Here is a 15,166-nt window from a genome sequence, read left to right as displayed (position 1 = left end):
TCACAAACTAATGTGAAGTCATTTTTAACATTTCATTCATTGGGAAATAATGGGTTTGTCCTGATTATGTGCTAAGCACATCATAATTATCTAAAGAGAGTCAAAGGATACAAAATGTTTTAAGATTTAGTTCCACTCTAGGGTCTTCCCTGACTGTTACCTCCCTTGCCTGGGTGGCCAAGATGATGGTGATGCCAGTAAGAAAGAACACCAAGGGTACAGAAAGCAAGACAAAGAGATTGTTTCAGGGCACAACATGTATAGAATCCTCACAAGGTATTCAGAGCCAGAAGTCAACGGAGACCTGTAGATGGGAAGTATTTGGAAGTCATCAACCTTTGGATAATTGGTTATCAAAGTACTTAAGTTGATGACATAAAATAAAAACAATGAGAATTCGGAACAAAGAAAAACAAAAGTTGGTTTCTTTAAGGTGGGTGAGAATAAGGGAAAGTCAGGGAAGTGCACTTGGCCTGGGTGAAGAAGCAGAACTGGGAGCAAGGGTGTTAGCAAAGCCCAAAGCGAAGCCTTTCCAGACAGAAGCAGTGGTTAAGTGTTTCAGGAAGTTCAACTAAGATGATATCTAAAAAGAGGTCTTTAGTTTTGGCCAAAAAGAGACCAATAATGATTTTGGAAAGAATTAAGTGATTTTAACAATGAGTTTAAGAATGAATGGGAGGTAAGGAAGTAAATAATCTGCTCTTTTAAGATATTTGAGATAAAAACAAATTAAGGAAAGAGAAGGTCAAAGGATCATGTTTTGCAAAGTGGAATGTTTGGATATGACTGAAATAGAGAGAAGAAGTTAGTCCATGTAAAGAAAAAAAGACAAATTTAAAAAGCATTGAATTTACTAATTAAAATACATGTATTTAGCAAATTAAATAGTGTCACGTGTTTATTAACTATTCAAATGAACCAGTTTTATTTGATAATCATTGGTTAAATAAAGAAAAAATATATGAGTGTCTATTATGCAAAAACACAATTGTAGGTGCTGTGGAAATGCAAAGATGGACAAATTAATCTCTCATTAAGAAGCTAATAAAATAAGCAGGATGCAAAGTAGCAGGGAACTTGTGATGTTCTCTGCTCAGAGTAATAAGCATTGCATAACTGTGTCTGGGGAGGACTAAATGTGATTTCCTGAAGAAAATGAAATATGCAGTGGTCCTTGAAAAGCGAATAACATTTTGACAGGTTGTACAAAGACAGGGGACCAAGGAAGTGTTGAGGGTGTTCACAAAGCACAGGGAGTAGAAGCTGCATGAGAAAGAGAAAGAGGCAGATACATATTTTCTTTGTGTAACATTCATGTATTATAAACTGTTACTCTTCTGATTTTACTTTAATCATTTAAATATGTAAAAACCGTGCTTAGCTTGCTGGTTGTATAAAGCATGGGGTGGGCTGGATTTGGCCCCTGACAGGCATTTGCTGACCCATAAACCAGCTTGTGAGCCATACAGGGCAGCACATCTGATACACAGACATCATGCAGTGAATATTTTCTGATTATGCTGAAGCAGGTAGGCCTCAATTTAGGGAAGTGGTTATTGGATAGGAAAGGAAGGATACATAGAAGTGATTGATGGAAGCCCATAGTAGCATCTTGATGGAGGTTAAAGGGAGGAAAAAGAGAGTGATGAAAGATACAATAGTCATATTACAAGATGGCGGGGGCGGGGAGACATAAAACATAGTCAGAAGATAATGAATTCAATTCATAAATAGCATTTGGATTTAAAGGTCATATAGCAAGGGGGTCATAGTCGGGGGACCTATGAAGCAGAATATGAGCTGACCCCGATGAGAATAACGGGAGATATGTTCCTGCATAACCACTCCCATCTCTCAATGACTAAAGGTCAAAGAGTATTACATGAGAATGTTTTCTCCAGTGTTACTAAGACTTCATAGGCATTGGTACCTCTTCTTTCATACATTCAGATTTAAGGTTACCTGGGAGGGAAAGAAGAAATGACAAAGTAACTCATCAAAGTAACATTCAGTTCTAAGATGTGTCAACAAGTAATAACAGAATGTGGAACAACAGTTCCCCAATGTACAAAAGGAAATCTATCAGGTGCAGATTGCTTCCTCAAAGACCAGTGACAGTGCTCATCTCTGTCAAAATGACACCATTCACAAAGGATAGACTGACTTACTCCAATGGAGACATTCAGTAATAGTGAATTCAGTAATATTGAATGTTGCTAACATGAAAGCCAGACCCATTTGCTATGACGCAGTAACATTTAGTTTCAAAACACAAGGGCTAATGGTAAGAGCAAAAGAAAGTCCTTATTATTGGCAAAGAGATCCTGGTAGGTGTTTATGGTTGTTGACAAGGGTAATCTACATCCATGAGGTTAATTAGAGAGAGAATGAAAACAGATTGCAGCCGCTTTCTAACTAATGGTTTTAGTGCAATTTTGTCCTGTTTCTCTTTTTCTGGACAATCCCCGGTGGTTTTGTTTCCCTGTTCACTTCCTTATGTAGCTCTCTTTTCAAACTTTGGAGGTTATTTGTTCTTGGATTCTGTGACTTGTGGAGACAAATTATACAAATCATTGTTCCAGACATAATATAGCAGAAGTTCACTGTGTTTCCCTGCAGGCGAGTATGCCACACAGGAGTGTCGTAGGAGTGCTTGCCAGTCCTAGCTGCCTGTATTGACATAAAGACCGTTATTCTCCCAAGATTTCTGCCCCATGACTGTGCTAGTAAGATCACTATGAATGCCAAATATGTGTCATTAAATACTCTGGAAGATTTCTTGCTTTTAATCTATGTAGACTCCTTAGAATCTAAATATATTATAAGATCAAATCACTAACTGCACCAAAACCTAAGTATTTTTTAACTTTTTATAACAGTTTTATTTATTAGAAATTTTAATGTGACACTATTACAAATGTCCCCAACTCCCCTCTTTACCCATCTCCACCCACCTCCACATCTGCCTCCCTTGGCCTTCACCACAGTATTGTCCGTGTCCATGGGGCATGCATACTTGTTCCTTAGCTAATTCCTTCCGGTCTTTATCCAGTCAACCCCAACCCCCTTTCTTTCTGGCACTCACCAGTCTTTTCATGTATCCATGATTCTTCCATCTTTCCTTCTGCCTTTGCATACTTCAGGGCTTCAGCGTCCTCCACTAAATATTCTGCATGTTGCTTGCAATTAGAGGGGAAAAGAGAGAGTTTGGAAGAGGCACACCAATTCCTTACCTCATCTTTTAAAAAAATATTTTATTGATTTTTTTTACAGAGAGGAAGGGAAAGGGATAGAGTTAGAAACATCAATGAGAGAGAAACATAGATCAGCTGCCTCCTGCACACCCCTGTAAATCTTTATTACAGTGAAATTTTGTTAAATATAATTTTAATTCCTAGACTTAAACGGGATTTAAAATAGAATAAAACTGACATAAATATGGATATATCAAAATTCTGAAATTTTAAAATCTTATTTTTAATTTTTGCATGCAAATGTGATAGGTAGTAATAACATTCTTATATAGTTTTAATTTTAGTATTTGTCCAAATAACTCAATAATAAGCATTACATTACTTCTTGCTTTTGTATTGTATAGAAACAGGTTTTGATTGAAAAGATTATATAAATTTTTATAGATTTTTTTGCATCATACTGAAAAGCTGTACCTTCTTTTATTTATTGGTTTAAATTTTGAAAGAATATAAATATGTAAATGGAGAATACTCATTTTAAAAATCTGCAGACTAGAATTTAAAAGCTTTTTAAAATGTAAATAAAAAATAAAAAATGTATTAAAGTTGTGATTACTGGAAAGATTAGAGTGTCAGTTTAGTATTTGTGACAATTTTAGAGCCATCATTTCTTACCTCCCATAGAGAGATGATTTAATATCTGCATGTTGCCAAACATACAGTTAAAAAGTGGAAATTTGGGGGGGAGGATGGTTGGGAACAGGGTGAAAAAGGTGAGGGGATTGGGAAGTACCAATTTTGTAGTTACAAAATAGTCCTGGGGATGTAAAGAGCAGCAAAGGAAATATACTCAACGATATTGTAGTAACTGTATTGTGCCAGGTGGGTACTGGGAATATTGGGGAACAATTGTCTAACCACTATGCTGTACACCTGAAACTAATACGAAATAATATTGAATGTAAACTGTAATTTTAAAAAATTGATTTTAAAAAAGTTTAGTGAACATTTTGGTTAATCCTTCAGATGGCTGGTTTCCATGATGCTGAACATCTGGATATTTAGTGTGTTGAGCAAAAATATGAAGATCCAGCCAACTTATTGATTTTATTCTCACTGAATCAACATTTTTAGATATATTTAGTAATTTGTGTTTTGGTATTAAGTGGACAAAGAACAGATTAGAAAAATATAACAATATCAGTCTCTACTCATTGCATAAATTAGCATATCAATTTTATCATCACACTTCTATATGCTTCTATAGGAAATGAATAAAATTGTGATGAAAAAAATTGATGACATTGCTAATTTATTCTAAGAGTAGAGAATAGGAAAATAATTGAGACTATATTCAATGTTATTCACATTCTCCAATTAGACATAAAGTTCGATAATTTGAGTATGTTACTTATTCTTTGTTTGCTTAACTCAACTTATTGAAATCATTTATCAATCATACTCATCTGTTAGAAAAAGAAGGAACAAACTTTTAAAGGATTTACATATTTGGTATCTTTAAATTCAAAGTGACAATTGTTTTCAATCAAAAGTTGAACAGTCCAGTCCAGTGTTTTTACAGTGTTGGATTTCTTGTAAAAGGCAATAAGGCAGTTGTTCCAATTCAAGAGGTTTAGCACCATCATTTAATAGGGTGTGTTGAGCTCCTTAATGTCTTTTACTTATTGGAAATTACCAAATATGTGCCATCTGAGAATACTTGGACCCAGTCACCTCTATTTCTAAAGGAGAAAATGTTCAGTTATGAAATAAATTAGTCATGGAGATGTAATGTGAAGCACAGGGAATATAGTCAATAATATTGTAATAACTTTGTATGGTGACAGATGGTAACTAGACTTACTGTGGGGAACATTTTCATATATATATGTGTGTGTGTGTGTATATATATATATATATATATATATATATATATAGAGAGAGAGAGAGAGAGAGAGAGAGAGAGAGTTACTGTGTATACCTAAAATTATAGGATATTGTATATAAATTACAAATTAATAAAAAATATGCAAGAGGGTAGTAAATGCATCAAAAATCACTGCTGAGAGAGAGAGAATAAAAATATTTCTCTCCTTTAATGAGACTTTTTCCTTTCCCCCTTTAATTTCATTTTTATTATTTCTAAAATTAAAATTTTGAACTAAAAGATTCTGCAGTTCTCATGTTCCACAGTCACCACACAATTTGCTAAATGTTGCATAGAGTGTTGCTAACATGCCTATCTTGGTGCCAAGCATCACTAACATTTTGCAAATATGCCTGTAACATTTTTTCCTTTGTAACTTGAGGAATTTCCAAATTCCGAATGCCTCAAAACCTCCTGGCCTATCCACTATTGAAAATTAAATAGCTATCTTATAGCTTTAAAAGTTCCTTGTAGACCTGTGTTTATGTCTCAGATTAATTTAAAGAGTTATTTCTCTCCATTCTATAGCTGACAAGATATGAGAGGAGAGACTTAATGTAGATATACTTTAGATGTATAATATCTATAGACTCTCTTTGTTTCTAGACCCTTACAAATTTCTCATCATTCTGAAAAATTTCTACAAAATTGTCCCTGTTCTTTGTTATATATACTAAAAATATTTTTTCACAAAACTCTCAAGACTATAAACTAGATTTACATCAAAATTAAAACTTTTGTTCTTCATAAGATAGTGTTAAAATATGAAAAGTCAAACTGCAAACTAGGAGAAAATGCTTGCAAATCACACACCTAGTAAAGGACTTGTATGCAGAATATATAACAACTTTTCAAAACTCAATAGTAAAAAATAACCCAATTAAAGTGTGGGTACAGATTTTCAATAGGCAGTTCAAAAAAGACTTATAGCCTTTAATTTGCATTGCTATAATGGCTGGGAATGAAACTAATTTGGACATTAGTACTGAGAATAAGGTTGAGGGGAATTGACCACTGTATTAGTTACCCACTGCGTGGTAACATACTAGTGGCTTTTCTCAGAGTTTCTGCGGGTCAGAAATCTGGGTACAGTTTACGTGAGTGCTGAGTGCTTCTGGTTCTAGGTCTTTTATGAGGTTATCGGTAAGCAGTTAAGCTGTCTGCTGACTGCAGTGTTATCTGAAGGCTCACCTGGGGAGGATCCATGTCCAAATTCACTTACATAGTTGTTGGCAGCATTCAGTTCCTTGTGGGATTTGGACTAAGGAGTTTAGTTTCTTGCTAACTGGTTAGTTTGGGGCACTCCTAGTTTCCCGCCCTATGTGCTTCTCCAAAAGGCAGCACAGATGACAGCTGACTTTCCTCAGACAGAGTTTGTGAGCATGTAAGAGGAAGCACCTAAGACATCTAGACACTGTCTTTTTATAACTTAATACCAAGAGTGTCATCCCATTGACTTTGCCAAAATCATATTCACTAGACTGTGAATCATTAAATCCAGCTCACACTCAAGAGGAGGGATTAAACAAGAGGATGAATACCAGTAGACAGGAATTATTGGGGACAATCTTAGAGGCTGCCACCCATAGGCAGCCCTCTGGACCTCAGTGATTCATATTTCTCCCACATTCAAAACATATTCACCTCTTCCTAGGTCCCCAGACTTTTATCCCATTACAATTGTCAATTCAAAGTCCAGAATCTTATCTTGATCTGTTTTGTATCTTGATTCTGACAGTAATTATACAGCTGTACTTGTTTGGTAAAAATGCATAGAACTGAATACTACAAGGGAAGGATTTCATTGTATGTAAGTTAAAGCTTAATTTTAAAAACTAGAAAAAAGTCAGGAATATAACACACATGAAAACACATAATACATTAAATTTTGGCCAAACAAATTGAATGATTGGCCAATGTATTAATAAAATACATTTTTACAAATCTACATTTTGGCAATGGAAAGCAGTAAAATTATTTCTAATTATATTATTGAATAGCCATAATAATATACCATATGTTTGTATAATAATAATTAGCTTGTAGGAAAAGAAATTTTTATTAACTACAACTTATATTCTTTTATAGAAAGTTTATTGCAATAATATGTTTCAGTTTACTATTTGTGTGTTTTGTTTTTTTTCATTAGAACAGACAGTTACTTCATCAAATAAGAATTAGGAAAGATGAACATTTACAAATGCACTATCAGCTTTTTCTGATATTATTTATAAAAGAACTATTATAATAACTTACAATAAGTTACATTTCATAAAAATTTTTATTTACTTCAAGAAAGCTGAATATAGTCTGTGAAAAAAAATCCCATATTCTTGTTTTCCCCCAATTCTGCAAAGTGACAGAGGTAAGGCAATAAGATCCAGTTACTGTACCCTGTTTATACAGCTGTACTTCATTGAATGAAGGCTTGTGTTACACACAGTTTGTGATAGGAAGTAAATGCTTTTAAAACAACTAAAGAGACAGGTCTTTGACCTCCACCTTTGTGGATTCTTTGTTCAGCCATTTAGCTTCTGTGGAGGTTATAAGGAAGTAGTTTCAATATATCTTATCACCCTCTAATTTAACCTCAGTTGGTTAGTTTGTCCCCTTGTGAACTCATACCATGGATGCATAATGATGACTTTTTTAAAACAAATCCTGAAAGTTCCAAAAAAAATGGACAGTGATTCTATTTGTGATGAAGTTTGTAAGTTATGGGCTCTGAAATAATGGGTGTGTTCTAAAAAGAAAATACTGTTTAGATTGCTTCAGGGGCTCAATCTGTAAGAAGTATTAAAAGATTTAGGACATTCATCAAATATATTACCTCTTAATAAATTTCCACATAACATCTAAAGTTATCAAGTGCCACAGGGTTCTTTGTGTATCTCTTATCTGTAGCTAGATAGCCTAGTTAATAAACCAGAGATTTAGGTTCTAGGTTATTTCAAGAATTATGCCTGGGAAGTTAGGGGTCATTATGGTGAAATAGTTCTTATTTGTATAAGAAGAATTTTCTTAATTGCTTGGGTAAAAATACAGGATCATATATGATAAAAAAAATGTCAACCAATCAGGATCTAAGTTACATATACTAGTAGATAGATGGTTTATAAATATACTTGCAAATACATGATTTTAATAGAAATGACTTTTGATAGGGATATTGATTCATAATTCTGTTCACAATGTTCTCATTCTCACAGAAATAAGTTCTTCTTATATCTCTGAGCTATCATTTGTTTAACAAAACTCTTTTGCCAATTTTGTTAGGTAACTCCTTTTCAGGTTCTCCAGAGAGCTTTCATTTCCTAGACAAATGGCTAAGAAGTCCACCCAGATTAAATATATAAGGTGCCCCCCAGAAAATGTATACACACACTTTGAAAAATTATAAAGGCAGTGTTTATTAAAATACATTTCATTTTCAAAATTGAGCTGCCATCTGTTATATATTTCTTGGAACACGGTGTATGTATGTATATATAATATGTGTTTATATAATATATGTTTAACATATAATATGTAATTAATATATAATGTATATGTGTAGTATATACAAATATATATGTAATTATTAATTTATAACACATGCAATATATACTATATGTGATATAGTTTATATATCACATATATACTAGTACTATATGTAATATAGCATATATGTAACATATTCATATATAATATAGTTATATATGATATAGATATACTTTTTATAAAAACCTCTAACAAATTATTCTGTCATATGCCATGAATTACAACTATTAGTATATGGCAATTGCAAAGAAAATTAACCCCAAATTTTCACTCACGTTCACTGTTCAGGTTCTTCTGATTCAGTGGGCAAAACTCATCCACTTGGTGACCTCTTGATGTATTAACTTATTTAAATTCATGACAACTTTAAGATACGTATATCACTACAACTCTCATTTTTAAATGATGGAACTGAATCCATAGTTTAGTCACAAAACTAATAAAAGGAGGAGTAGAATTTGAACTCATTTACCTGGCTTCAGGATCCCAAAGATTTAATTTCTAATCAATACTGACAGATATACAATGATCACATCACATGGTTAATTCTACCTCCTGTATTTGTAGCAAAGGACTAAATATAAGTTAGTTTAGCTAAGAACATAATTTTAAAATATTGAATATAATATTATGGGGCATTTTAATCTAATTTTGGTAGACAGTGAAAAATATGGACAGAATAAAACGTGTGGCCTTATTCTCATCTATGTCATCTGCTTAGGAGGTCATTGTATAGTGGCATGTTTATTGTAAAAAGAAATCAAGCAACTATCTGTTTTGTGTATATATGAATTTCAATGCATTAAGGGGTTAATTTGTATAATACTTGATGAAAATTACAACTTATGTTTCCTTTTTTATTACGAGCATAAAGCAATTATGAGGGACAATTTTAGAAATGGCATAGAGTTTTGGTAAAGCATGAAAAAAAAACTATGTAACTATTAGCTAATATACAGTATTTCTGTAAATAAAAATGAAACCTTAAATCCGAGGAACAAATATTATTTTGCTTTGCCTCTTATTTCAATAGACAAACTTTGAAATTTCTTAAAATGCCATCAGGAAATAATATTATGTAATATTTTATTCCAAAATATATGCAGCAGTTTCTCCCATCAGAGTATTCTTCTTTAATTAGAAATATGTTATCACATACTGAAAAATCATCACTATTCATTGACTATATTATTATAACATTACCAGTTAGTTTTTATGATCTGTCATATTGTAATATGTTAGCAAAGTGTAAATTTTGGAAGTCATTTCAGTTTGCTAGAGGCATTTAATTATATCATATACACTATACATGTTTATTGGCTATGTTTCAATTTTTTACTTATTTGTAATTTATACCCTCCCTGCTTCCAAAAGTGATTTGAGGCAGCTTATTTTAATTATAATTATATTGGCTAGCTTTTTCAGAGATGTTCCAGATTTTCTTCCTCACTCAACAGAGCAGCATACATAACTGAAAATGGAAGTTGCTTTGTTCTTATTCTCATGGCTCGTTTCAAATTATGTGTTTTGCAGAGGTTAATATTATGTGGGCTGCACACCAAACACACCACAGTTCTGAAGACTATAACTTATCCACAGCTCTGAGACAATCTTCCTTCCAAATATATACTTCCTGGGTAAGTTGTATGAAATTGAATAAATGTGATAATATAATTCATTTTTAAAACATCTCAGCTGTTTCTATTTCCTCTGAGTAAACTAATAAGGTGTTTTTGCTAAAATCCTTCTTTCTCCCCTCTAAGTACAGACACTAAAATGAAGCAAGTGGTGCTTTCCAATGACAGTCTTTTATTTAACTGATAAAACTCACCCTGGGAACAAGGTGAGAAAGTGGCTGTCTATTTTTTATTTGCTATTAAATAAGGGAAGTGCTGGATCGACAATGTATCTCAATTCAAATATATACAAAAAATTTATTACAAACTTTTAAAAGTGTTTTTTTAAAAATGAGTTCCCATTTCTGAATGTCTCAGGGAAATCTACTTAAACCCTTTGCTTTTTATCTACTTATTAGTGCAGTTAGTATCATGCTCAACAAAAAGTTTGGCTCTACAATATTTTCCCACAATGAAATGATAACACCAATGAATACCACAAACAGCCCCTCATTCGAAGGTTCTTCTGATTCACTGGGCAAAACTCATCCACTTGGTGACCTCTTGATGTATTAACTTATTTAAATTCATGACAACTTTAAGATACGTATATCACTACAACTCTCATTTTTAAATGATGGAACTGAATCCGTAGTTTAGTCACAAAACTAATAAAAGGAAGAGTAGAATTTGAACTCATTTACCTGGCTTCAGGATCCCAGATCTTAACCTGTACACTACATCCTCTTCCACATGCCTCTGTATTGTCTTTCACTTATGTTATCTCATTGGATCCTCACAAATAGGCCCATGCCGTGCTAGATCAAATGTTACTAATGTCAGGGAATCAAATATCAGTGAGGTTAATTCCAGAGCTAGTAAGTGTTACAGTCCCATGTGTTAAACCAGATGCCCAAATAGATAGAAAAATATACTTATTGGCATGTGTTCTTACTCAAACATCAGAATAGGCAAAACAAATCTGTAAGGCGGGATGGTACTAATAGGTTTGCTGAAATGGATATTAAAAGTAATCCTCACCGCTGCTCCCAATTCCACATACTTGCGTTATAGCTTGTATTAATTTCCTAGGGCTGCCATAACAAAGTACCACACACTGGGCTGCTTACAACAGAAATGTATTGTCTCACAGTTTGAAGGCCAGAAGTCTGAAATCAAAGAATGGGCATGGCCATGGTCCTTCTGAGCTCTCTAGGAAAGTTGCTGGTCTAGTCCCCTTTCCTAGGTTCTGAGAGTTCCTTGGCCTTGGGGAGCATAACCCCAGTCTTCGCATGGCCATCTCCTTGTGTCTGTGTCCATATTTCTATTGATTTTATAAGGAGCCCACCCTACTCCATTAATACCTCATTATAACTAATTACATCCACAATGACTATTTCCAAATAAGGTCCCATTCTGAGGTATTATGGAATATGATTTTGAGGTATTAAGGGATATGGATTTCAACACATGAATTTTAGGGGCACATAATCCATAACACAACTCTAAGCGGGTGTGTAAAAGAAGGATTATATAGACTAGAGGCCTGATGCACAAAATTCGTGCAAGGGGCACGGTCTCTACCATTGCTGTGGCTGCCTCGGCCCCCACCACTGTGGCTTCATCCGGAAGGACGTTCGGAAGGATGTCCAGTCTAATTAGCCTATTATGCTTTTATTATTATAGATACATACTAGTATACATACTAGTATTTTTCCCATATCCTATAGCTTGTGCTGAAAACTCTGGATGATTGAAAATGGAAGAAAATTCTACCTATTTCATTGCTGCATAGCTCAAGACTGGTCTAGGGTTCCAATGAATGGTGCAAAGAACAGGCCCCTGATGGAAAGAAGGGATACTGCCCACCCCTCCTTCTTAAGAAATAGTGGCATTAATGCAAAGTTTTATTATCCTGTACAAAATAGGCTGAATATCAGACTGATTAAAATAATAATCTCAAAAAACTTTATTCTCTCCTAATTTATGTATTTCTCTTTGCATAAGGATAATAATCAGAACTATGATACCTGCATTTGGGGGAAGAATGCCTCCATGAGAGGATGCAACTGTATTTCATGTTGCTCCAGGGAAATCAGTGCCCTTGGTGAATTAATCATTTGAGGAATCATCAGAGGAAAATTTTTATCAAAGCATAATAGATTTATTTTAGAACCGAGAGAAATCTTGGAAAAACTATATTTAAATCATCCATTTTGAAAGCTACCAAAGAATCTCAGGAGCCTGCTACACCATGCAGTGTTGAACATTGCTGGTTGGAACTTGAGTTCAGATATCTCAGTCCAGTATATGGTCATCTCTATCCTCATTTCACTGTATCTTCTGTCCCATTAAGTCAATGCATCCAAAGTTACAGATTGGAGAAAATCTAAGTGAGATGCAGGTTCACACCTATTTATTGCAGGAATAAATTCCCTTTGCAACCTCATATCATGTGGTCAAGGACACAGAAAAATAACATGCTGGTTAAGAAAATGAACATTGGGAATGCATTACAAGCTGCTAATTTTTTTTTGGGGGGGGGGGTGTGGGTGGGGGTGGATTCTGAGGACTTGTAGTTCAGGAAATGAAGGTCTGTATTGTAAATCAGCATGGATTCCTTTCTAGTATTTGTAGGTCCGTTTGAAGATAACATAGATGGTTTAAGGGTCTGTGAAAATTAATAGTCTGTGATAGGCCTTTCTGGACATTAAAGTCAAAGAGCAGTAATCAGGTATCTATTTTCTTTGACTCTTTTATAAGATTCTTTTCATCCAACACTGCTACATAAGGCATGTAATTTGGTAGTTACTAAGGTAACAGTGTATTTTAGAACAAATAAATGGGTCATGTCATTGAAGATAAAATTGATTTGTGAAATGAAAAGCAAAATTAAGCTTCAGAGGGCTTTTCTTTGACAGTACTGTGAAAATTAGGGTGGTAGATCTGGCATTTAAAGTAATGAAAGATAAGAATTCAATTTTTAAAAATTTCTGACCATACTTTTTGCATTTTTAGCCAGTTTTAAGCTTAGATTTAATATTACTCATCCAAAAAGAGCTGCACTTTTAAGTGAGTATCATTTTAAGTGAGGCTTATTTATTGGTTTTGCATGCTACTTCAATCTTTCATTACACATCTTAATTAATATAATGCCTTAAACATGATAGTCTCTCCACTTTGCAAATAATAAAATACGTCTAGACCCATGGATATTGTGTACTATATAACAGTGTAGGGATTAACATTTTGTTTTCTGCCAACTTTATAATAAAATACCTGAATGGTGCAATTGTATATTGAAAACATAGCTACAGAAGTGCTGGAAAAATAAAAGAATGGGTAATGTCAAAGGAATACAGGCGCCAACTTGAAAGAGCTCCCCTGGTCCCAATCTGGAACAATTTGAACAACAAAGTATATAATGTACTGTGGAGTTACAAACCAAAGCATAAATGTCTGTGAAATTGGTCCATAATGATATAGATAAACTAGAGGCCCAGTGCACGAAATTTGTGCACTCGGGTGGATGGTGGTCCCTTAGCCAGGCCTGCACCCTCTCACAGTCTGGGAGTCCTCAGGGGATGAGGGCTTCTGGCTGAGCGGCACTCCAGAGTGCACTGACCACCAGGGGGCAGCTCCTGCGTTGAGCATCTGCCCCCTGGTGGTCAGTGCGTGTCATAGCGACCGGTGGTTCTGCCCTTTGATCAATTTGCATATTAGGCCTTTATTATATAGGATGATTGACTAAATAAATAAATGGGAACAAATAAATAGGAGACAAATTCCCTTAAAGAATTATAAATAATATATGTAGATATGGTCCCAGTTTAGGAAGTGGAGCTTAATGCCTCCCTAGCCCTGACTTTTGAGTGTGGCCTGTGCTTAGTAAGTCTTTTAGTAAGAAAGAGTATGGAAAAGGGGACAGAGGGTTGGGTGGAGAAACTTGGCAAACACAATCTCAGATCAAAGTAACATCCTGGGAAATGTCTTGTTGGTAGCATTTACCCTTTGATAAAATGTGATAAAAAGGTTGTCTTGATAGCATATACCATTTGACATACTATGAGAATGGCCTTTTACCCCTGTGGTATTCATCATCAAAACCCTAACCCTCTAACCCCAATCAAACCAAAGAAAAGTGTCAAACCCAATTTGAGGGACATTCTAAAAAATACCTAACCAGTACTCCTCAAAAGTATAAAGGTCAGAAAACTAAGGATTATCTGAGAAACTGTCACAGATCAGAAGAGGCTATCCTATCTAATAAAGAGGGAATATGCTAATTGACCCTCATGTCATCACAAAGATGGCAGCGCCCACAGCCAATAAGGAGGGAATATGCTAATAGACTGCCCCGCCCTCAAAGATGGTGGTGCCCACAGCCAGTAAGGAGGGAATATGCTAATAGACTGCCCCGCCATCAAAGATGGTGGTGCCCACAGCCAATAAGGAGGGAATATGCTAATTGACTGCCCCGCCCTCAAAGATGGTGGTGCCCACAGCCAATAAGGAAGGAATATGCTAATTGACTGCCCCGCCCTCAAAGATGGAGGCACCCACAGCCACAAGATGGTGGCACCCAGTCCCCTCAGCCGCACCAGGGCAGCAGGCGTGTGACAAGGCCGGGCTCTCCCCCAGTCCCCTCAGGCCCCCAGCTGCCCAGGGCCGGCCCGAGGTGCAGGCAAGCCTCGGATGGTGGCTGCCCAGCCACCCTTGACCGCCCAAGGCTTAGGTAACCAGGACCGGCAGAGGCTTGCGCTGCCAGCAGTGGCAGCAGCAGAGGTGTGATTAGGGCATCACCTTCCCCTGATCGATGGGTCACCTTCATCCCTGAGGGCTCCCGGACTGTGAGAGGGGGCAGGCCAGGCTGAGGGACCCCCCTCCAA

The 15,166-nt window shown here is 35.4% G+C and overlaps 1 protein-coding gene across 1 annotated transcript in view; it reads left to right on the top strand.

The window, feature by feature from the left end:
* Positions 1 to 15,166, top strand: part of AGMO (alkylglycerol monooxygenase) — a 263,397-nt gene that overhangs the window by 86,795 nt on the left and 161,436 nt on the right. The window contains exon 4 of the mRNA XM_006085039.2: positions 10,195 to 10,298. Within this exon, the coding sequence (XP_006085101.1) occupies positions 10,195 to 10,298 (104 nt within the window). The remainder of the gene's footprint in view (positions 1 to 10,194; positions 10,299 to 15,166) is intronic.

Source organism: Myotis lucifugus, unplaced genomic scaffold (assembly GCF_000147115.1).
Source record: "Myotis lucifugus unplaced genomic scaffold, Myoluc2.0 scaffold_15, whole genome shotgun sequence".
NCBI classification, from domain to species: domain Eukaryota; kingdom Metazoa; phylum Chordata; class Mammalia; order Chiroptera; family Vespertilionidae; genus Myotis; species Myotis lucifugus.
Note: the sequence above shows the minus strand (reverse complement) of the source record. Positions and strands in the feature narration are given on the sequence as shown.